The 23,071-nt window shown below is 37.6% G+C and overlaps 1 protein-coding gene across 1 annotated transcript in view; it reads left to right on the forward strand.

Annotated features, from left to right (window-relative positions):
• slo (calcium-activated potassium channel slo) overlaps positions 1 to 23,071 on the forward strand; it is a 113,189-nt gene that overhangs the window by 45,576 nt on the left and 44,542 nt on the right. Inside the window, exons 7-12 of the mRNA XM_074185009.1 lie at positions 3,734 to 3,825; positions 7,989 to 8,099; positions 11,138 to 11,243; positions 19,160 to 19,312; positions 19,733 to 19,888; positions 21,084 to 21,196. Of these exons, the coding sequence (XP_074041110.1) occupies positions 3,734 to 3,825; positions 7,989 to 8,099; positions 11,138 to 11,243; positions 19,160 to 19,312; positions 19,733 to 19,888; positions 21,084 to 21,196 (731 nt within the window). The remainder of the gene's footprint in view (positions 1 to 3,733; positions 3,826 to 7,988; positions 8,100 to 11,137; positions 11,244 to 19,159; positions 19,313 to 19,732; positions 19,889 to 21,083; positions 21,197 to 23,071) is intronic.

Genomic DNA, 23,071 nt, shown 5'->3' on the forward strand with positions numbered 1-23,071 from the left:
TTTAAGTTTGAATTGAACGGTTTCTTTGAATCGAAATTGGCCTGAAAACAATATATGAATTCCAGTGCAACTGTTTCGAACAAAAAAAGCTTCATGGGGTCAAATTTGGTGAATATGCTGGCCGAGGCACGATTACGCTGTTGTTTTTGGCCACTGACGAGTGAGAAGGTGCTTCATCATGATGCAAAAGCCATGAATTGTTCTTCTCACTAACAAACGAAACATGTACCATGTTTCCATGTGTACCAACAAAGAAAAATCGCTAATCATGTTCGTAGCCCGCGAAATCTGAACATCCACCAAATTTTTTGAATGTACCTCGTATAATTCAGTATCCAGTGTGAAGATACCTTGAGTAGAAATCTCGAATTCTGAAAATGCCCTATAAATTCGATTGTTTTTCAAAAAGAGTAACTTTTTGATCAAATTTTTCCAAATAATTCTTATCACCCTCCCCTACATATCAACCCTTGAAAAATTCTCTTTACAGCAAACAGTTACATTGAATATGTTCAATAATTTCAAGAAATGAAAAAACTTCATTAATTTTCAGCACTCCATTATTTTTTCCGGACCTCCTTCCTCATTATTCAAAAACTGACATAAAACTGACGTTGACATTTGCAATCAATAAACAAGAACTGCTCTCTAAAAACTTAATTTCGTTGAAGTTTATTATAGAAACAACTGATGCTAACCATTTTTTACTGTTGCGTCACATTGAATGATTTCACTATTTTCCATTTTCAAAAATTACCAACCCAGCCATCGATTTCATGTATAGATTACAAAGCTGAGCAATTTGGATATTCACGTTTTCATAACATTTCGGAATGTTTTGCAAAATTTTCTGAGTTTCATTCATTAATAAGTAGCACTTGGGTTATGGTTTTTGCTACCTTATAGCTACCAATATAGATTATTAGACATTGTAACCAATACTCTAAAAGTAAAAAGCAAAGAAATGTGTACAGAAACACATTCCTTTGCTTTTTACCGTAGTGGATACGTTTCTTTTAGAATTGGTTACTCTGAACATTTTTAGCTATCAAATCCTCTGGAAAGCATTCTGTAAGCTGGCCATCATTCTCAAATATCCAGTAAACCTGCATTCATTCGAGTTGACCCCGATATAATAATTTTTATTGAAATATCAGCTTGAGAAAATCTCAAAAGAAATTATGAAATATGTGGCCTTTTCCTGATTCACCCCTACGCCTATCTTGTGAATTTTTTTGCCATTTTAGAAGCAGTTTCAGTTGTGAATATAATGACTAATAATTATTGTGGTTACTAGGAACAAACTCAGTTGAAACGATTTACTGGATAAAGCCTACAGGATGGTGTAATAGTAGAGGTCCAAGTCCGATTCAAAAACCAAAGAAGTTTTATAACAAACTTTGACGAATTATACTTATGTTGAAAGATGAAAGATTTGTGCCGATTCCAACTACTTTCAGACCGCGGTAGTATGATTTTTTCTGAAATTCAGTTGTTATTCTCATAATTATTTGCGTATAATATTATATTATATTAATTCAGTAATTTTTTCGTCAGCTGAGTATCTTTTCCAATACAGATTTCTTTTGAGAAATTTTCACTTGTGTTGTATTCATGTGAAATATTAAATATGAACGAATTTTGGAAGGCTACTTACAGGTAAGTCGTTTTGGAGTTATTTGAGGTTTTCGGAAGTATGTAATCATATCAATTATATCAGAACCTCTTATATCCGCAGGGCCCAAGTGTTGGCAACAGAAATGTCAATAAAATGAGAACTGAGGTGAATATACAATTTCTAAAGCAAGTGGTGCCAAATCAGGTCTGCCACATGGACACTTGAGTCATATTTTCGTCAAAGAATGTTTTGTGTTATTTTCAAAAGCATTCTCATGAAACTTATTGTCGAATATGTTTACCAAATGTCAATTTTTGGTCAAAAATCACCCCTAAGCCCTTGTCATCATTGCATCTCTGTCTAAATCTTGAATAGCATCAAGTTTCAATTCATTATTGCTACAGAAAGTGACACGCATCCCAACTGAAGATTTACACAATCACCTTTATTATTAATTACGCAAAATATCTTAAGTCATCAGAGGACCTAGATTGGAGCCCTGAGGAACACCAGAAGTAACTAGATATGTTGTAGACTCGTGACCGTACTGTAATATACAGGGGTGTATGGGAAGTTGTTGAAATTATTATGTTTTCTAACCTTCAATTGATTGAATTTATCGCACAAAACGATCGGCACAACTGTTTCCATCTGTCAACAACAAAAACTTCAAATTAAAAGAACTAAACAATTTTGAGAGGGGTTAAAAGAAGCCTTTTTCAAAATTCAAGAAGAAGATGAAAGATGTCATCATTCAGCTCCTGAAGCTAACCCAAAAAAGAAACAAACTACCGAACCGTTTGAAGATTTGGATCCCTACTATCCAAGCATAGTATAGTTCAATAGCTGGCCTAGTAGTTCCATAGTAGCACCTCGATCAAATGCCTGCACAGCCAACCAGGGCCACGCACGGTGCAATTCGGAAATTGTGCAGGGTTGCCGGGTGCCGAATTTTTCAGAAAATTTACGTACACACGGACTTGTAAGGCTCCTCAGTTGGACTTTTGTAACCGAATCGTTTTTGTATTTTTTCGTCCAAGTCCCTAGTCCTCGTCTCTCCCTCCCTGCCTTCCGAAACCCTCCCCAATTGTGCTTACAGCAAAAAAAATAATCTGTCACATCTGTTTTTGTCGGTTGGTTGTGTTTTGCTGAGCGCCCACTACTATGCTGAGCAAGTCGCAACCAGCGTTAGGGTACGTACACAGTGAAATCGGGATGGGCTTTTTCTGGCATAAAAGCTCAGATCAGCGCCTAGATCAATGCTTGGCCAAACTGGTGGGGTACGCTTTGAACTTAGTCGCCTTTTGTCGACTACATTACTGTCGATTCAACCGTTACCGCCAATATATACCGATTAAAATTGTCCGGGGGGGGGGGGGGGCTAGTTGAACATCTCGTGAACCGGGCCAAGATGCATTCTACCTCACTCAGAGCTAGGGTAACAATTCTTTCAGGATCACAGGGCTCACATAGGTCAGGCTCTACTGTATATCGATGAGTCATTTACAGTAATTTATTTTTGGCGACAAGCTAGTACCATCCAGGCTGCCCAGTTTCACTGTGTTCGTACCTTTAGGGTTTGAACACATGAGTGGTTATGAGCTTGCTGCCAGATAAAAATCCTCCAATTGAACAGAAGGGCCTAGCAGGTTACCTAGGTAAGCACTGTGAGCCAGGATGTAAGCTAAACATTCTGAAAATAGCTCTAAGCTAGGTAGAATGGCTAGTGCTTGTACAGTTGGCATCAATTACTACGTCTGTCACTAGCTACTTTCAACATACTGTTAAGCTTTATACACAATGACGATAAATTGCCTAGTGCTGTAGATGTTCAAAACTAATTCAGGAGGAGTTCAAAAAAACACCTTTATGGAACCAGGCCCAGGCCAATCACAATCGGTAAATATATTGACGGTAGCGATCTAATTGAATGGTCGACAAGCGACTGAGCTTAAAAGGGTACCAGGTGTCTTCCCTCCCACTAGGGCCAAGCGCTAATCTAGTGAGCCAGTATCTAAACGGGTATGCGCCCATTCTAGACCTAGTATGTACGTACCCTTAGCCTTTTGTTCAGTGCTTGTCGAAAATGTATGATTTATTTTTTGGCGTCTGTAGGCGATTTTCGCCAGTTGTATTCCTGAGATCATAGACTTGATTGGAACTAGGCCAAAATACGGCGGTACCCTGAAGAACGAGAGAGGTAGAAGGTGAGATAATATAGTACCGTTGTTTTGCATTCGGCTGGTTCGGAACCAGTCGCGACTGAAAGATCTCAGTAGGCTGAGGGATCGTATCTGAAATATGGAAAATACTCAACGAATTGTTTGTGCTTTACGTGTTAGTACTTGATTAGCTCACGATTAGTGTTTCAGTGGTCGTGGAAAGTATTTTTTTTATTTTTGTCTTATTTTATATGCAGTGAGTGTCAAAATCTCGATATGAATTCAGAGTTTTTAAATTATTGGTTGGTCAGATAATATTACCTTTTACCAAAAGCTGTGTATCATCTGTGATCCAAGGTTTCGATCCGGCTCGAAGGACCATACATGTGTCTATAATGCCAAGATTTCAATCAAAATTGACACATGACACCTTAATCTGTTTGAAATTGAAGGATTAGATCAGATTTTTTTCTAACCGCAAACTATAATAAATTGAATATGTATCATTTCCATTACAGATATACCAGTAATGATCTAACTATGAGTATGAGTCAGGTATTATTCATTTGTTCATCAGCAACTTCAATGCTGATGAACAATAAGGCAATTTCAAAAATATAAATCGAAGTAGAAGAACTGTCTGACGAACCACTAATAAAAAAACAAGTGGCGAGGATTTTTTGAGATACACTGTATTATTTCAGTGCTAATTGCTGTTCACCTTCTTCCTGCACGCTTCTGAGTCTTTACCATCAATGTTCCCCTCTTCTTTCTCAATGTTGTATAAGTGTGTAACCATTTGTGGGCCCAGCAATAATCTTCATATGAAATGGCTTCAGGCGAGTTGTTAGGATTGCTTATACTTTGCTGTTCAGTTAATTTTGATCGATAGTTCCGTTATTGATTGATATGAAATATACTGGATATTGAATTATAATCACTGAAGAGATAAAAAAGCCAACCTCTGTTGGGAACTACTGCTGTTTTTCCCGCTCTAAGAATTTTCTTGGATAATATATTGGAGAAACTACTGTACATATTAGCCAGAATTGTTCGAGGAGTTTAGTTGTAACAAATGTACATGAAATTTTTTTTGTTGAATACCCATTGTACCTTCGATTAGGAGGACATTGAGTAAAACAAATCAAAAATTCGAACAATTTGGGCAGAGTCTTTCAGAAACGTCCGCATATTCCATCTCATTCAACGGATGATATTGCAAAAGTGTTTCTGTCGATCAAAACAATCCTTTCATATGAAAAATTTTGCGGGGACCTATCTGCGATAATAAATCACAAAGCAATTCATTTCACTCGGATTTGTTAGAGGAAGATACTATTTTCTGTGATATCTAGAGCAAATTTACAAAAGAGAATCGATGGATCATCTTCTGTCTCAAGTGAAAATGGTGGATTTCTGAAAACTCGATGTTTTGATTGCTGCCAGAAAGAATCAAATGTGAAATACTTTCCGAAGATAAACTAGCAAAGGTGTTCCATATACGGGTATCTGAAAGATATCAAAGCTTGTTTCAAATTAATTTTCTCCATTATCTGTTCCTCTGCCTAGGAAAGGTCAGATTGAAAACCTGATTCAGACTTTCAGAAATGCCCATCATATGATGACCATTAAAACAACGTAGGTCACCCCTGCTGTAGTCTAAAAATCACTTGGAAACATGAATGCTTTAGAATTGGCCAGATTCTGCCAGTCTGAACTTCTTCAACATCTGAAGTGGAAGCAATGACAGGTCCTGAAACATTATTTGTTGCATCCACTTTCGCAAGGAAGTCAACAGCTTCATTATCTGTCATGCCAGTTTGACATGAGACCTGGATTACTTGTAACGGAAACTTCAAGGTCTTGGCATTATTAGCTGAACTTCCACCTTTTCACAGAACAACTTCTGATACTCATAGAGTAGGTCTTCAAAAGTTTCAGTATCAACCATCTCAGTCTATACGTTGCCCACAGATTAGTCGTTACTTTTTCCTTGAAAATCATTCCAGATCTCAATCTGTAACTGATATTTAAATTTTGTTGAACTTTCCAACAATGTCACTAGTCTGTACAAGGTCACGAAACAAAAAATGGTTTCAGTTTCGGGTAATTTGATATCTGCTGAATTTCTTGGCAAGAACCACAAGAAATCCAAGTCCTATATTTGATACACAAACTCAGTATTTGTTACAGATTAGTAGGATATAAAGAAGCAAAAACAGAGCAGAAACCCCCAAACAGTAAATTGATTTCAGAAATCCACTTCTTCAATGAGCAAGATTTTCCATTGTTTTACCAAAATCGCTGTTGTTAATTAAAATCCGTTGTTAGTCAGTGGTTTGCATGAAGATGGCATGCGTCATCTGATGCCACCTGAATGTGCGTGGCCAGGCTGTGACAAGGCGCTCAATTTGTAAATAATAGAGATAGAAATAGAATACTTTCATGGTATCAAGTTTCTGATAGTGTTAAATTTCAATTGCGGAGCGCCTTAACGAAACGACAATTAGAAATTTTTCAATAGATCTAGCTAACACTAACCCTAGCTGCATGATGTTACGTAACTTCTTTGGGAGTTTCATCAATAACATTAGACGGCGGATTGGATATGATTTTGTTTGTTTTTCAATAGCGCATCGGTTGTAAGTTCGTTTGAGTTTATATTGGAGATTTTTCTTCGAATCTAGAGTACTAGATCGGTTTATTTCTTATTACTTCTTCATAAATCTAGTTGTTTTATGTTCCGCAGCACAGACTTCGTTAGCTATCTACTATAAAAGATCTCAGTAAGCAAAGAAGAGGTCAAAAAATTGAATGTTCACATAGACAGAAGATCGTATGAAAGTCGATTAGATGCTAGTTTTGTGTTTGCCATATTGAATACTACGTAAAATGATTTGATTTAAGAAGAAGGATGGGAAGAACCACACAAAGCCTTGCATCATTCAGAATAGCAATAGAAAACAAAACTTCAATTTCGACAATGTAGTGTTAAAGTTTACGGAGTAATTATCAAAATAAATGTAAATGACTACTTTCTTCATTCTGCAGTGACTGTAATTCTGAAAAGGTGATATTCTTTAAGACGAAATGCCTCATATTTTAAAGAATATTAGTAAAAACACAGAAGTATTATCTACGTTCTGATCTAACACTATAAAACTTTCTACCCTTTTCTAAAATTCCCCAACGAAAAGTCATTTTTTCCTTAGACTCGGTAGGAAAGGTAGATCGGAATTTTTGGACTTTTCGTACAAACCAAAACCAGGTAAAACTTTTACCAACCAAGCTGTTCCCTAAGAAAATGGGAACCAAATACTGTTCCATCATATTCAGTTCAAAGACTAAAATTGTTGCAGGATTTATTCAGGACATTGATTTTCCATGTACAAATAAGCATTGATAGTTTTTTCGTGATCTTCTGTTTCGGTACCAGGGATTTCTCATGATAATTATTCCTCCCATTGATTTTGCCTGATTGATTCAAGTATTGCTATAACCCTGTTTCTACTGTCCAAAAATGATTTCATCAGTAGAATCCAATGGTTGGAAAGAGATATACCTGGTTTTCCAAGTCTGCTCCATGGAGTGAAATGATCAAGGTATTTAGGGAAACTGAATGGAGATCCATTAGTTTTTTGGGAAAAAACCTTCTGACATTCTACTTCTCCATCACCAAGCAAATAATTTGCTTGGTTCTTCATCAGGTTTCTCATGAATTTCCCTTTTCACATTAATTTTTTGCCAGGGTGATTAGTAAAGAGAGCGAAAGAAATCATCAGCTAGACTTGAAGATTTTTCTGAAACTTCATGATTCTAGATGTTTCAGGAAATTGTATATAAGACATTACATCTCTAATGATGAAGTTCATGATGAGTTTTTACTTTGTCATCTTGGAAACAATGACTTTAGTGTGAGGAGTTTCAGAAAGGATGAAACCTTTACGATAATGTACTTTTATGTCGAGCAAAATAAATTTCGGTCTTCATGACGACAAATTTGTCGGAATTCAAGTTTTGTTAATACGCAAAATTTAAAATATTCTCTCACAAAATATCTTTTGAGAAACCCGTTATATAAAACTAGAACTGACATATGTTTTTTTGTTTTGATATTCGAAAATTCTCAGTTCATGTGTGTCTAGTTTTTGTAACGGTTGAGACACTTCAACGAAACATTGAATCTAATGTTTTTTTTTTCAATATAGGCACATTGTAGTTTGTGGACACATAACCTACGAATCTGTTTCACACTTTCTGAAGGATTTTCTTCACGAAGACAGGGAAGACGTTGATGTTGAGGTTGTGTTCCTGCATAGGTAAGATTTTTAGAGTTTATATCTATGGTTGAAGGGACCAGTAAAAATAAATGAGTTTTTTTTCGGTGTTATAGCATTGCAATTCAATTGAAAGTCGATTATTTCACTCTCTTCAAGTTATTTCCCATTCCAATAATCTGATACTGGTTTTTTACACAAGTTATGGAATAGTATGATACTGAACATTCTCATAAACATAGCCCCGAAAGGGGAGAAGAAACATCCCATGTGCTAGGCTACGAGGGCGGTTCGATAAGTTTCCGACCTCAACATGAAGATAGCAGTTATGGAATTTCGTTGTCCATCTGTTGACGGTTGCTTACCAAAGTTTTAGCCAATTTGGACGCGCAGTTTTTATGTAACAGCCGTTTGAGTCAGTTGATGCGAGTAAATTTGTTTTTGAAAGGCAAAACATCTACGGAAATCGAAGATGAGTAGGATTTTGTGTATGGGGACTCTGCATCATCATTTACCACAGTGAAATTTTGGGCAGTTGAATTTAAACGTGGCTGTTAGAGCTTGGGAGATGATGAACGTTCAGAACATCCAAAAACTGCAACTACCCACGGAAACAACGCCAAATTTCACCAAATGGTGCTAGACGACCGCCGAATTGAAGTGAGAGAGATAGCAGAGGTTATGAACATGTCAGAATAATGTGTTTGTCACAAATTAATGTCCACAGACGTGTGGACGTTGAAAATTCAACAGTTTTTCAGAATTTCAACCAGTTTCAGTCAATTGAGTAGGTCAGTGTAGGTATATCAAAATACAGTATTCGGACATGTTTTGATCTCTGTTAGAGTATTAGTACATGGGATGTTTCTTCCCCGCTTGGGGTTTCGTTCACGATAAGGAGCTGTTACTAGCTGAAAATATTTTTCTCAGACGAAGATTTCATACATGCGGTCGAGCCGCGTTGAAATAAATCTAGTCCTAGGCACTTTTGCTGCATTCACCGCCAGTTAGTACTAACTTTCAAAAGGGAGCTGTTGAAATTTCATGATATTCTAATCATACTCCGCTCCAATCTTCCATCTTCAAAGAGGAAGTTTAATCTTCCTCTTTGAAGATGATCACTTGGTGATCGAAACACGTGTCGAGGAGTTGAAAATAACGATTTGGTCTTGGGAAAAAACTCCAGTAATATTCATTGACTTCAAACGTGGTTGTAGAGACACCAATGATGCAGAACGCAGGGCTAATACTAGAGTGCCACCAAGATTCAGCCGAAGCATCGGTAGCTGATAACATTATCCTGAGATGGGTTAAAGGGCACGACAGGAGTGAAGGTGATCGCATTGCCGACTGTTTAGCCAAGGAAGCGGCTGGGCTAAGAATTTTAGGACCCAGTGACACCTACGGCCTGATTACTTCGACAGTTGTGGAACTAGCCAAACGTCACATCCATTCTCAATCCCTTAAGAGATGGGATGAAATCAAAGTATGCAATCTTGCCAGAATCACCCTGGACGACCCTGGGAAGCTGGCGCCGAAGAAATTTCTGGCGATGACCAGGAAAAACCTACGCTTCTACGCTTAACAGTAGGATTTTTGACTGACCACTGTCAACTAAGGAACACCTCCACATTATGGGGCTTGTGGACACACCTCTATGCAGGATGTGTGAACAGGAAGATGAAACTGTCAGGCATGTCTTATGCGAGTGTCCAGAGTTTTCGTCAATAAGAGAGTGTGTGTTTGGCGAGCCTTGGCCTACACCTGCCGATATGAAGGAGATATCTCCTAGTGACTTGTCCACCTTCCTGGAAAGGACAGGTTGGAAAATGGCCTAGGAGGACAACTGCTCGGGAAGATGTACAATGGGTCACATGTGGCCTGAATGCTATGGGCCTATAATCACTCTTCCTACTCTACAAATACAGATTCACTTCGGAATATAGACGATCGTCATCGTAGTGAAGCTGGTGAACCTTGTCCAAAACGCACGGAATGTTAGGATGTGCGTGGTATAATATTCATCGACTACCTTGCGAAGGGAAATAGCATCAACAGGAAATATTATATACTTTGAAGGTGATTGACAATCTTTCATGAAGAATTTCATTAGATATATGATGGAATCGGCCGAAACTTTATGAAAATCCATAACTAACGTATTCTAAAAACACTTTGTTGTGTGATTTTCACTAGATAGTTTTACAAAAACGCAACACGTGTTTCGCCATACAATGGCTTCCATTAAGACACGCCCTCGGGTGTGTCTTGATGACACGCCCGAGGAAGCCATTGCATGGCTTCCATTGAGACACGCCCTCACTTCGAATTGCTTTCCAATCCACCGTATTCTCCAGGTTTGGCCTCCAGCGACTATTTTCTCTTCGCAGACCTCAAAAATACAATTTTGAAAAGTCAGGCCCGGGAATTTTCAGCCCACGTGTTATTTTGAGACTTTATTTTCTTCATTTGTCACGCATTGATATTTTTCCTGGTCCCATTTGTCTATAACTTGTGCGTTTACAACAGCCGCTCTTTTATCGAAAGTACATAAAGATTGAAAATTTCATACAGTTTCGTGTAATATTTTTTGTATTATGGACGTTTTCTGAAATGTGCTTTATAGAAAAGAACCGGATTTGGAACTGGAAGGTCTTCTGAAACGGCACTACACAACTGTGGAGTTTTTTCAGGGAACCATGATGAACGCTGTTGACCTTGAAAGAGTCAAGGTCAGGGTTTTGGATACATTACGCCGTTGTCGAATTATCGCTTCTTTCTCAGCACTTCATTTTTATATTTTGCAAGATTTCCAGAATATTTTACAGCGGCGCATCCTGTTTGGACCCTCAATTTGGCACCAGTTAAGTCCATGACCTTGATCACGAATGAACTGATGACAAACTGATTGACAAAAAATAAATCTTGCAAAATATACAGATTAGTGGTCATAGTAATCGGCCTTTCGACTGCATGGTACTGTATTCCTTTTGAGAAAGCAAATCTTTCAGTTTTGAACAACTAGCCTTTATGAAATAATGCTTGTATCGTTATTTTGTGGTAAATGTATGGATCTGCAGGAAGCCACCGGACCTAGAGCTCGAGGGTCTCTTCAAAAGACACTTTACAACTGTAGAATTCTTCCAAGGTACCATTATGAACCCTATTGATCTGCAAAGGGTCAAGGTAAGTTGAACATGTGCATAGAAATCCTTCGTTATTTACATCAAGACATTACTCGGGCTTGAAATAAAATTCCTTGAATTTTTATATATCTAAAACGCTAATAATGATGCCTTGGGATCTCAATAAAATTGCACTTGTGTCTGTTATACAGGGTGTATCTTTAATGATTTCATTCATTCCATTTGGTGATTACTTGACATATTAGATGAAAAAAAGTTCATATGAACGTGCATATATATTTACTGTATCCATACCACAAGCACTGTTACCGAGAGATTTTCCTAGACAATTGGGTTCTTGTCAGCGGTTCCTTCAAAGAATTGTACGAAATCCCAATTGAACTTGTGAAGTTTTATTCACAGATGAGGCAGGTTTTTCAAAGAATGCTATCATAAACTTTCATAACAATCATTGTTGGGTCTATGGGAATCCCCAAGCTACTGTATGGCTTTCCAGCTTCCCGAAAGAACGTTCCCTGCAAGTGGCCGTCAATGGATAGCTCTCGAATACTTCCCATTTTGTATCCAAGCCTCTTTTTATTGTATATCAACGACTTATTGGAAAAAAAAAACAATAATCCAATATATTGCTTTGCTGACAACAGCACCCTTTTCTCGACATTCCATTTGGATTCCAGGACATCGGCTGTGGATGCACGTCTTCACCGGCAGCAAGAGGTTGCATATCTTAATGAGGAATCTAGAAGTAATTTCGAATTGAGGTTAAAATAACCAGGTTCATTTCAATGTCACAGAAACCAAGGCATTTCCTTCCTACTCGACTCAATGATGTGATGTATAAACAATTCCTATGAAACACATTGCCAGAATTGTTGAAGGATGTACCTTTACTAGTAAAGCGAAATATGTGGTTTATGCACCAGCTCATTTCAGTAGTGTAACTGCTCGTGCTTTCGCTCATCAGTGGATAGCTCGTGGGGACCTCAACCATGGCCACCTAGATCTCCAGATTTGAACCCTCTGGATTATTTCTTTCGGGGATATTCAAATCGCTTGTTTATGCGACACCAGTTCTCGATGGAAATCAATTGAGAAATAAATATATGCACAATTTTGTCACACGTAACACCCCAAGAATGTTCGAACGTGTGCGGCACTGGAATAACGAGAAGATTTAGTGAAAGCAGTGGCGTACAATAATTTTTTACCATTGATATCAATCAAGTATGACAAGTAATACCAACCTGAGATTAATGACATCATTCGAGATACACCCTGTATATTGAGCTGCTGAAAATTTTCAATAAATCCACATTTCGACCGGTTTCAAACTATTTTCTCGATTTTCCATATTCAGGCACGGATTCAAAAGAAATTATTATCTATGGAATCAAGGAAGCTAGCTCAACAGAAATTGAAAAGTGTGGTTATGTTATTTGAATATAATGAAAATATTCTCCACACTCGTCGTGATATCTTGATGAATATAACATTGAAAGTATATGTTCGAATTTTATTTGATCTCGGTAAAAATGAATCAGAAAAAAACAAATGATTTTTTTTATTTTCGAAAATCCTTAGTTCAGTATAAGGAAGGTACTCGGTAATACCATCACTGCGAATTGCACAAAGTTGTTGCTGTTAAGGTTTGATCTATTTTCTGAAAGTATCAACAAATTAGGAATTTAGAAGTGGCAAACACGTCAAATAAACGAATTAAAGATTACATTATGAATCCGAAAATGATATTTATTCATATTAATAAAAACAAGAAATCTTACAACTCTTGTAAATAAAATATTGTTGGCTACACAAAACAGTTTGTCAAATATCTCAAGGATTACAACTGGCTTTCTATCAATGTCATTACCATTAGAAACATTTGTACACGTTTCTTCAGAAAGATAATCCTTGTAGATAGCTCTGGTTGTTCAGAAGCAACCAAACTAGTGATCACGTTCACACTGGTTTCGTAGTGTAACTCTTCGTCAGTGCAGAACAGACCTAACCAGGACAGCATAACCAACTAATTTCATCCAATTTCTACTGCTGATATGCAAACTCCCCAAACTTTAAAAAAGCATCTGAAATAGTTATTTCTTCAAAGAGTCATCTACGTTCAATGTGTTGGTGTCAAACTGGTAGGTTCAGGAATGGTTTACTGATCCCATTTGATGGTTTCCTCAGTTGACCAGTTAACTATTTCTTGGTTCCTCTTTTTCTCCTATTGCTTGGATCTGATTCATCCTGCAGGTTTTTCTTGGTGTTGCAGAGACAGAATTCACGATCGATCTATGTCTCAACTATTATTCTCGTTACTGATAGTGGTTTGTTTCCCACTGCTACTACTATAAGTAGTACTATACACATACAGCTTCTGATTATTTGTTATCTCAATTCAAATATCAAATTGTTTTTGGATTTCCTCTTCACAAAGTGAATATGTGTAACACCACATCAAGTTTTTTGTATGTGTAGTTTAATGTAATGGTTGTATTATCAATTTTAGCCAGATTTCTTTTCAAGGTTCTTTGTGGCGAGTTTTTGAACCAGTTATCACCCAATGGGACTTTGTTGAAATTGTTTTTTCATGTATATGAAGAACCCTGCATTTGGAAAGACAACTGTACATTTTCGAATGAAGTGATGATTCGTCTTACTTGTAGTTCCATATTCTCCAAGGTAGTCTTTTTCTGATAGTTTCTTTTTCATGGTCAACAGTTTTCATCCAATAGGACACTGTTCAAGACGTTTTCGTCTTGTAGGTCAACAAATTGCCGAGAATTCTTAATATCACATTTAGGAATCACGTAGATCTGGTTTTGCTTTTTCTTGGTCTGAAGGTGATCTATAGTTGTTTCATGGAAACCATAGGCAAACATAAATAGGCATTCGTGATGAGTCCAAGGTGGAGTAAAGTTGTTGGTTGGGAATCCTAGGACTATAATCGTTCCTTGAATCACAATAATCATATTTTGGAAGAGTAAAAACTGTCTGAACAAAATGTATAGGCACTGGTTTTGGGGCTACCCACTGAATCTACTGGATGAGTTGTTTCCACCGGTGTATTTGTGAAGAAGATGGCCTTCAATAGATATTCAATCTAGTTACTGTTGAAGCACCTCTAAAATTCAAAATTACATAGAAAAGAATCGAATTGTCACAGCAAGAAGAATATGATATGTAGATGTATCCTGGATCTCTCAAAACTGAAATCGATGTTTGAAACTAGAAAAAAATATGTATTGGTCTACTATCCAATAAAGTGCAAAAAAGTTAAAAGATCTATTATATACAAAAAAAACTTTTTTGAGATCAATAACTGAAGGAATGAATGTACAAAATTTCCTGTTGATGTGTAAAAAAACTTTCAAAGGAGACTCCATAGGCTTACATGTTATTCTTGAAAAAATGTACTAAAACTTTGGTCACATAATATATTTCTGAATGTTTTGTACATATTTTGAATTCTTTTATTACTAATTCAGTTCTCGCTATTTGTTTCGATTTAATATTATTTTTCCTTCCTGAATTGATGACTACATGAAATGAAATAATCCTACAAATCATTTCAAATTATTATACAATCATTATAGAATCAAGTTCCAATCGAAATGCATCACATTTGTTGAGAGTCATTAGCTTGAGTCATTAGGCCTGAAAAAAATGTTAATTCTAGAGTTTTTGGGACGATACAGTTTTTTCAGAAGTTAGATAGTGGTAGCAATTGTTTTCTTTTAAAAAAGCTACTTCAGTCACGTTGAAACTGGCAACAGGGCCTGTCTCTTTGATGGTACCACGCTGTAACTTGGTAAGATTATGGGCATGTTGAATAAAAAACTGAAATAAAACTGATCGATAACTGTATTCAAATGTGTTCCATATTCTGTGATCCGGAATTTCTTTAAGAAGTTTGGCAGTGACGTTAACAGAAATTATGCAGAAAATTCAGTGGTTCGTGATTTTGACATATAAAGTAACAACTTTATTTATTGATATTAGGTTTTTCTTTGAACTGTAGTTTATCAGTGAATACATATTCAGTTTAATCAAGGTTGCACGTGCTATTCGCGTCTCCAAACAGGCGGATGGCAGCATATGTTCGGGGGCAGAGATCCATACATGTGAAAAATACTCCAAAGAAGATCTGTTCTGAGCTTTATAAAGCATTGAAAGTTGCTGAGTTTTTTGGTTCGGAAGTGTTTCAAGCAGCAGCCTCTATAATTCCAGGGAAGTTATTTCAAACAGTAAAGAATCACCTGATGATAAACTCTACCTATGTCATTCACTGTTTCAGGATAACAATTAATTATTAATTATTCAATAATAATGGAGTGTTTAGAATTTTGATATTATCACATCTGATCAAAACTAATAGCTGCTGTAATAGAAAAATGCCGTGTCATTAGGGAGTGGATTCTCCAAAGGGTAATTGGGAAAAACCAAGAATCCAATATACTGGGTGTCCCATATAAAATTCCGCGAGCAATTATGTAAAAAATGAAAAAGAATATCCATATTTCGTGAAAGCAAATAAAGTACGAACGTTTGTGATATTATTTTTCAAATCCTCTACATTTTGTGGACGTCGCATATAAACTAAGTCTTTGATATATCCCCACAAAAAGGAATCTAGTGAAGTAATATCTGGACTTGATGAAACCAAGGTTGATGAAATACGGTTATTTCAACGAAATTTTCGAACGACGATCAGGATAGATGAATCTGATCACAGAATATGTCACACAATCTAACGGAATAAATTTAAAAATGACACGTTAAATATTTCGCATAGTCGCATATAAAAAGCTCTTCGTCCAAGGACGAAGAATCGGTAAGTTGGCTGAAAGTAGTTGAGAAGTAATTATTTCAAATATTTTTCACTTTGAGGCCGTTTAAAGAAATCTGCATGTCCATAGGATTTTCTAGAAGTTGGCATTTTGGCATTTCTTATTAGAAAATTTGATTTGGTTTATTCAGCCGAATGACTGTAGGTACTGATGCATGTCTCGATTATTTACTTCTCTAGCTTACGCAGTGCTGCAATTCATCAAACTTGAAAATTAAAATACATTACGAAAATGTTGAGCTCTTTGATATATTCAACAATCTTGTTTTCTACTGAAAAACCTGTCAGTCTGCAGAAAAAACAACGAATGGTCTTTCGAAAAAAAAACTGATTCCAACTTGAGATTCTCAATTTATTTAACAGATAGTGTGGCAAGTATTTCGCTAAGATACTCAGATATCACCCAGTATGAAGTCAACACCCACTCATTCTGCTGAGGCTTCAAAATAATGTCTCTTGCACATTCTTGGAATGCTCAGAAGACAGATGGAAACTTGCCAATCGAGTAGTTGTAATGTAAATTTCTCACGATTTCAAGCAACCTAGTGAAATTTTGTAAACTGTTCAAGATTACTTCCATTTTCTTCGTTTACCGAGACCAAAGGTCTTTTCACCATCTACCGCCGCCACTGTCAACGGAATCCCTACTCATCCGCTCCACCCCCATCCCTCCCCGTGCTCTAAACGCCTAGAGCCGGTCACAAGAAGGGACGAATCAACAGGAAGAATATATTTCCCGCTTACAACAGTCATAAAGTAGTTTTGTAGCTATGCTATGAACATAGACATGCACAAATAAGTAACTAATATGCTAGTACTCTAAAATAAAATATAAATCCCAATACTACCCTGATTGGAGAGATCGTCGACCAGTCATCCCTCCATCATCGACAGTAAGCTGACAGCTCACCATTCATCCTTTACGTTCTTCTCTCACTACATTATCTGTCCATTCAGTCACAAATCGGATCCGTTCACTTCTCTCAGTGTGGTTTCTTCATTTTCTCGTTCCGTGCCTTCTTTACATTCTCGACATCCATTTTATCGCCATATATGCATTTTTTCAATCACAAGTTATGCCGTTTCAAGCTCTTCCAGCTAGAGGAACACGGCAAATCCGGGTCCAAGTTGAACCAAGTAAGGTATCCCGGAAAATTGCAATGCCCCGTAGGCAATTGGACAGCCTTACGCGACAGTTTTCCAGAACCTTCAGAATAGCCGCCCAGTCCCTTTACAACTTTTTCCTGACACATTTTTCAATATTTATTTCTTCTTGCTCTCCACCCTCTTCGTGTCCTAATATAACATCTCTACCCATTCCTTTTATAGCCTTATCTTGAGTTCCTTCATTGGCAAGGTTGCTCATACGTTGGATTCTCGTCACTCCACGATTCTTCATTCGTTCCACAGCCACGGCAGAATCGCTGATCGCAACTACCTTCTCATTCGCACCCCATATTCCAATGACTCTCTCAATCGCTATCAGTTCTGCCTCATTCACACTGCTCTGTCCGGGGATCCTACCATCCCCTATCCACTCCATACAAACGCCCAGCTTATGCACATTCTTCCATCATCCATTCTAACTCCTCCATTCCTTCATCCCTCATTATTTCCAGCAACATGCCTTGCAACCAGGGTCCTGCTTTCACTCTGTCCTCGATCCGTCCCCCTTTCAAGTTTCATAATTTTTTTTATTCATTCTGGCATTCCACATTATCAAAAATTGTTAAGTGAATAGTCAAGATTGTCTCCAATGTAGTTGGTCCTAATTGCTTCAGATTTAATCAAACAAGCAAGTCTTTCTTAATAACGGATGCTCATTTCAATTTTGGTCAGAGATGCCTACGTTATTATTGGTTTGACATCATGAACTTTAACCAGATCAGCTCTCATGTCCAAATAATCCTTTTTCATGTAGTTCTAGTCCATCCTGAGGTCTGGTTCCACTTCCCCAGTAATTATCTTTCCATCTGAAAGTTCAAGAGGTCCTATTTCCTGTATCTTGGTCCTCTTGGTGAATGCCTTCATGATCAATTCGTATCTTGATCTATTCTCAGACTCTGCTGCATACATTCTCTCATTATGTCATTATATTTGCACTAAATCAAGGTAGCAATCATCTGCTTAGTACCGTATTTTAAGTCCGTCATGGTCCAGAAGAGACAGTAGTTTGCTCTCAATGGTCTAGACACCTCTTTACTTCCCTTGCCACCATTGTTGTACCGCTTTCCAACCGTTCACCTGTACTGGCCTGTCGTCGATTAATCATCTTCTCGACACCTGGATGATTATTTCTCAATATGTGCTATCAAATACATCCTCAGTATCCAAAAGATGATTTGACAGTATTTTTCTATTTCCATACACATATTCAACATTTCTGTAGCCTGATATAGGCCGTTTCCATTGACATACCTGCCCTATTTGCATATCCAAAAAATGTAGTACTTTGCTAACCAGTGATGAATCCTTCTATTTCAGTTTTCAAGGAAAACGATGTAATATAAATTGTTCTTTCCTAATATTATCCTATTCATCTAAACTTCGAAATTAAGCTGGCCATAATCCGTCTGCATGTTTTAGACTCACATCCTGAAACCAAACTTGCTCTTGGAATTGAACACCATTCTTGAAGAAGAAGATCTTATTTTCTTTGCTGAATTATAGGATAAATGCCTTTTGGTCTCGGTAAATTATAGGATTGAAATAAGTTTATCTTCTTCAAACCTACCACTTTCTCTTCCATCTGCCAATACTCTCTGAAGCCATTTGGGGTGCCTCCAGTTCTAAGTTTGTCTAGAACTCCGGTATCAGATTCATAATTCATCACTTGGAAAGTCCACTTGACTTTCCAGTATTTGCTTTCTTTGGAAATCTTGCACATACTTGGTCTCTTCGCATTGCTTTCTCACTTACAGCTTTCTTACATTTAGTTAAAGATCAGCGTATTTCTAATAAAATAGAGGATCTCAACGTATCTCTTTGCAATGCTATGAAAACATTCTTGGTGTTGAAAACAAGGTTGTTGGTGATTTATATAGTTTTCTTGAATCTTCCCCCATATTCTCAAACCTGAAGAAATGTGCAATTTATCGCTTTTCCAGGTCCACGAAGCCGACGCATGTCTGGTCCTTGCTAACAAGTACTGTCAGGACCCCGACGCTGAAGACGCAGCTAATATTATGCGAGTCATTTCCATCAAGAACTACAGTGACGATATTAGAGTAATAATACAATTAATGCAATATCATAATAAGGTAATTGTGAGTTGTTTTCATATTGTATCATGAACCAAGTGTCTATTGTCCTTCAAAGTGGCCTTTGAACAAGTTTATCTTCATATTCACTAGGTTGATCCTTAGCTATAAGTAATTTTATGAAATTTTACCGTCGTTGTGATGGAATTTTGTCAATTGATTCTCTTTTGACTTATATTTTGCCTTAAAAAGTTGCGACTAAGGTCAGTCACCATTCTCAACACTCAAAGGCACTCGAAAGTTGATCATGAAGTAAAGAAACGGTAGAAGTTTCAAGGGATGCTTGACGGGATCAAGTTTGCGCTTAGGCTGTTTTGTCTTGCATCGGACGATATCCATAACAACAGTCTCTCTAATGTTGACATGTTCATTTTACATCGCGTTGGAAAAATCAGGCTTCACATAAAAGATATTTTTCAGGCTTATTTACTTAACATTCCATCTTGGGACTGGAAGCAAGGAGACGATGTGATATGTTTGGCAGAACTGAAATTAGGCTTCATTGCACAGTCCTGCTTAGCACCCGGCTTTTCCACAATGATGGCAAACTTGTTTGCCATGCGATCCTTCAAAACGGTGAGTTTTTTATGTAGGCTCTACAAAAATCATGAACGACTACTGGTTACATTGATAAGCTCTGGTTAAAATGGGTTCTAGAGATGTAGTGTGATTTTAGCAATGAGTCCCGATCCAGTAGTAAGATAGTTTGAGGAGTCGTCCGCCAGAAAAATATGTAGTGAAGGATGTATGCTTAGCTAGCTCGAAAGAAGGAGTTTTTGAATAAATCAGGAAGTCTTTTCCCAGCCCTGCAAATTTTCGTCCTCAAGCACAGTATGTGGGAGAGGATTTTCCATAACATCCTCATGTTCGCGGTGGACTACTTGAACCTGGGGGTGGCCTCGACCCAAACTTCTTGGCCTTCTTCGCCGGTTCCTCTATCTCCTTACTACCTTCTTCTTTTCCTGGGGCTCTCGAAATCATCATCTGAACTGATCTGGAAAAACAAATTCGATGGAGGTATGAGTCCTCAAAGTCTGACACCTCCATCAAGGAGAAGTCCAACAGTGACTCCTCGTAGTCCCCAGCAAATCCACTGAGGTGGGGTTCGACGACTAAATTCGCGGCCCCATGGGGAAAAGCAGCGGCGGTTTGTTCTCCAGGTCGTCCTCTAGTTCTTCATGGTTTGGGTTGACGTCCTCAAGAAAGGATTCAAGGGTAGGAGCTGCCATCTTCTGGGTGGAAGACATCGCCGGTGGTGGTGGGGCAGGAGTGTTGTGAAAAGATGAGGGGGTGGAACAAAAAGCCCTTTACTTCTGGAAACTTCGGATATATGAACAAGTCGAACAGTTCTGAAAGAGGAATGACATTGCTTGATCTGACCTTGGGATATAAGAGGTAGATACTCTGACATCTGTAAATGGACCACACTTTCAAACTGTTCAATTTTCATACGTTCTCAACTATATATTACTTTTTTAATGCAATGAATCCGAAGTTCCCAAAGTATTTCATGATTAGTTAGTGGCGAATAAAAGTTGAAATATTATAGATGTTATAAATCAAAATCCTCATATATTTTGGAGCCTTCCTTGAACGAAATTTTTGGACAATCAGTTCTAAATTAACAGATAACTGAGGATTCATCATGAACTATTGACTAGAGCTATCATAGACATCTCTAGAACCCAAAAGCTTATTAATGGAACTAGATCAACAGCAGAAAAACTACGACCTAGATTTGGTTTGCGTTTTTGTTAATGTTCATTTTCAGTCTCCAGATATGCAGGTCTGTACCAATGACTATTTACGAGGGACAGGCATGGAAATGTATACAGAAACTCTCAGCCCCTCCTTTATAGGCATGCCTTTCGCAAAGGCGACAGAGTAAGTCGGCTCGACGAACCAAATGCTTGGGCGGTTCTGTCTTTAACATATATTGGCGTTTGAGCAAAGTGTTCGAATTGGCATATTGGCGAATCATACTGAAAATAATTTCCAGCAATATCTATTTTAGTATCACTGAAATCGCCTCATGCAGAGGTTAGTAATTTTTTGGGACTTTTGAATATCTTCCACAAACTCCTACAAGAGAAAAAAGAAAGAGTAATTGCAGGAGCTAACGCTTGGTCGGTGTGCATGTTTTTTGGTTCCAAAGGTGCGCAAGGCCCTTAAAAACTTAGGATGGAGTATTTAGGGTCGAAATTCTCTCAAGATAAAATTGGCCCGCAATCGAATCTTCCGGTGGGGACTGATAGATAGGAGGGCCTCAATCTGCAGAGAATATTTGACAACCATCAGGAGTCTTCTACCATCCATGGAAAAAGCAGCTGATATCAGATTCAGTACCTACTGCTGAATCGACTTCTGCAACAACAGAAAACTCAAACACACATGTTGATCATCAACAACTGCAATGAAAATGCTCTTATATGCAAGCACCTACCAAATTCTACGGCATCAACCTTCTTTTCAGTCAAATTCATCTTGTTGATTCACCGATGACTCGGTGAAGACCGAATGAAGATAGTAACACTGATAATTGGATAGATAATGAGGTTAGGAATCATCAAAGAAAAATCAAGCTGCAATTGTATAAGACAAACATTGATTACTTTAACAATAGACCTGCGAAGTGTTGCTCGGTTTTCCGATGTTTCAAAGTATTTATTTAATGAACTGGTTCACCTATTCGCTCGTACATCCTATCGATATGCAGAAGCTATCTTGTTAGGGGGGGCAAATTTCATGGAACCATCTTACTTTTCAATTATTTACAATGTCGATGCATAGAGAATAAAAATGTCAAAAACATTGTTGCCGTTAGCTCTCAGTTCAATTTGCATATGAGTTACCTTCAATTGAAAATTATTACACTATAATTGCCAAATATCATAACTATATTTAGATAAATGAACTTTTACTAGATTGACCATTACAGTGTGGTGCACTGGGGCTATAAATCTGACGTTGAATTCGGTCGTTATTACGCCTTGGTCAAAAACGAAACGGACTGGTTTAAGTTTGACGATAGTCGTGTCAAGCACGATAGTCGTGTTCTGGCGATGTATTGAATCTATTGGAGCCTCTGGAGACACCCTACATTTTGTTTTATGAGAGTGAGGACATTGGCAGATCAAGATCTGCAGCACCTGCTGCAAATCTTTTTCAGCTGCAGAAAACCCGCAGCACCAGCAGGTGCTGCAGGTTTTTTCGGGTTTTCCTGCAGCTGAAAAAGCAAATGCGCCACTGCAATCAATGAAGTCGTCCCAGAGCGCCAATTAATTTGTATTTTTGACAATTTGGCTTTTGACATTGTGATCTTCCGAAGTGTCATTACTAGTCCATTGCTGATATGATGAAGTAGTAATGTCTAGGAAGTTATAAAGTTGTCTCTGAATGTTTGAAATCTGTTTAAAATCTCTTTTTCCGTTAATCAGCTGCCGCCCCTATACGAACGACAACTCTCAGAAGTTGCGAAACTTGTGCGACCTAAGGACTAACGAGGTCTTACCTTTTAACGTGTGATTCCTAACACGGTTGCAGAATCATTCCAGCTTCAACAAGATAAATTCTCTCGAGAAAAATATCTGGTCCAGGCGACCAGATATTTCGGTTCTATTGATGTTGTAAGAGCTACACGTTTGGTGGATTGTTTTTGAGAACTTCGAAAGTAGGTAATTGTGCTACATGTTCTCTGGATTATTCTGAACGATATCTTTCAACTTCTGGAAAATTATCGCATCAGTATGATCGCCAATG

The sequence above is a fragment of the Leptinotarsa decemlineata genome, unplaced genomic scaffold (assembly GCF_025532065.1).
Source record: "Leptinotarsa decemlineata unplaced genomic scaffold, Ldec_3_MD MMD2_tig00026361_RagTag_RagTag, whole genome shotgun sequence".
Lineage (NCBI taxonomy): Eukaryota > Metazoa > Arthropoda > Insecta > Coleoptera > Chrysomelidae > Leptinotarsa > Leptinotarsa decemlineata.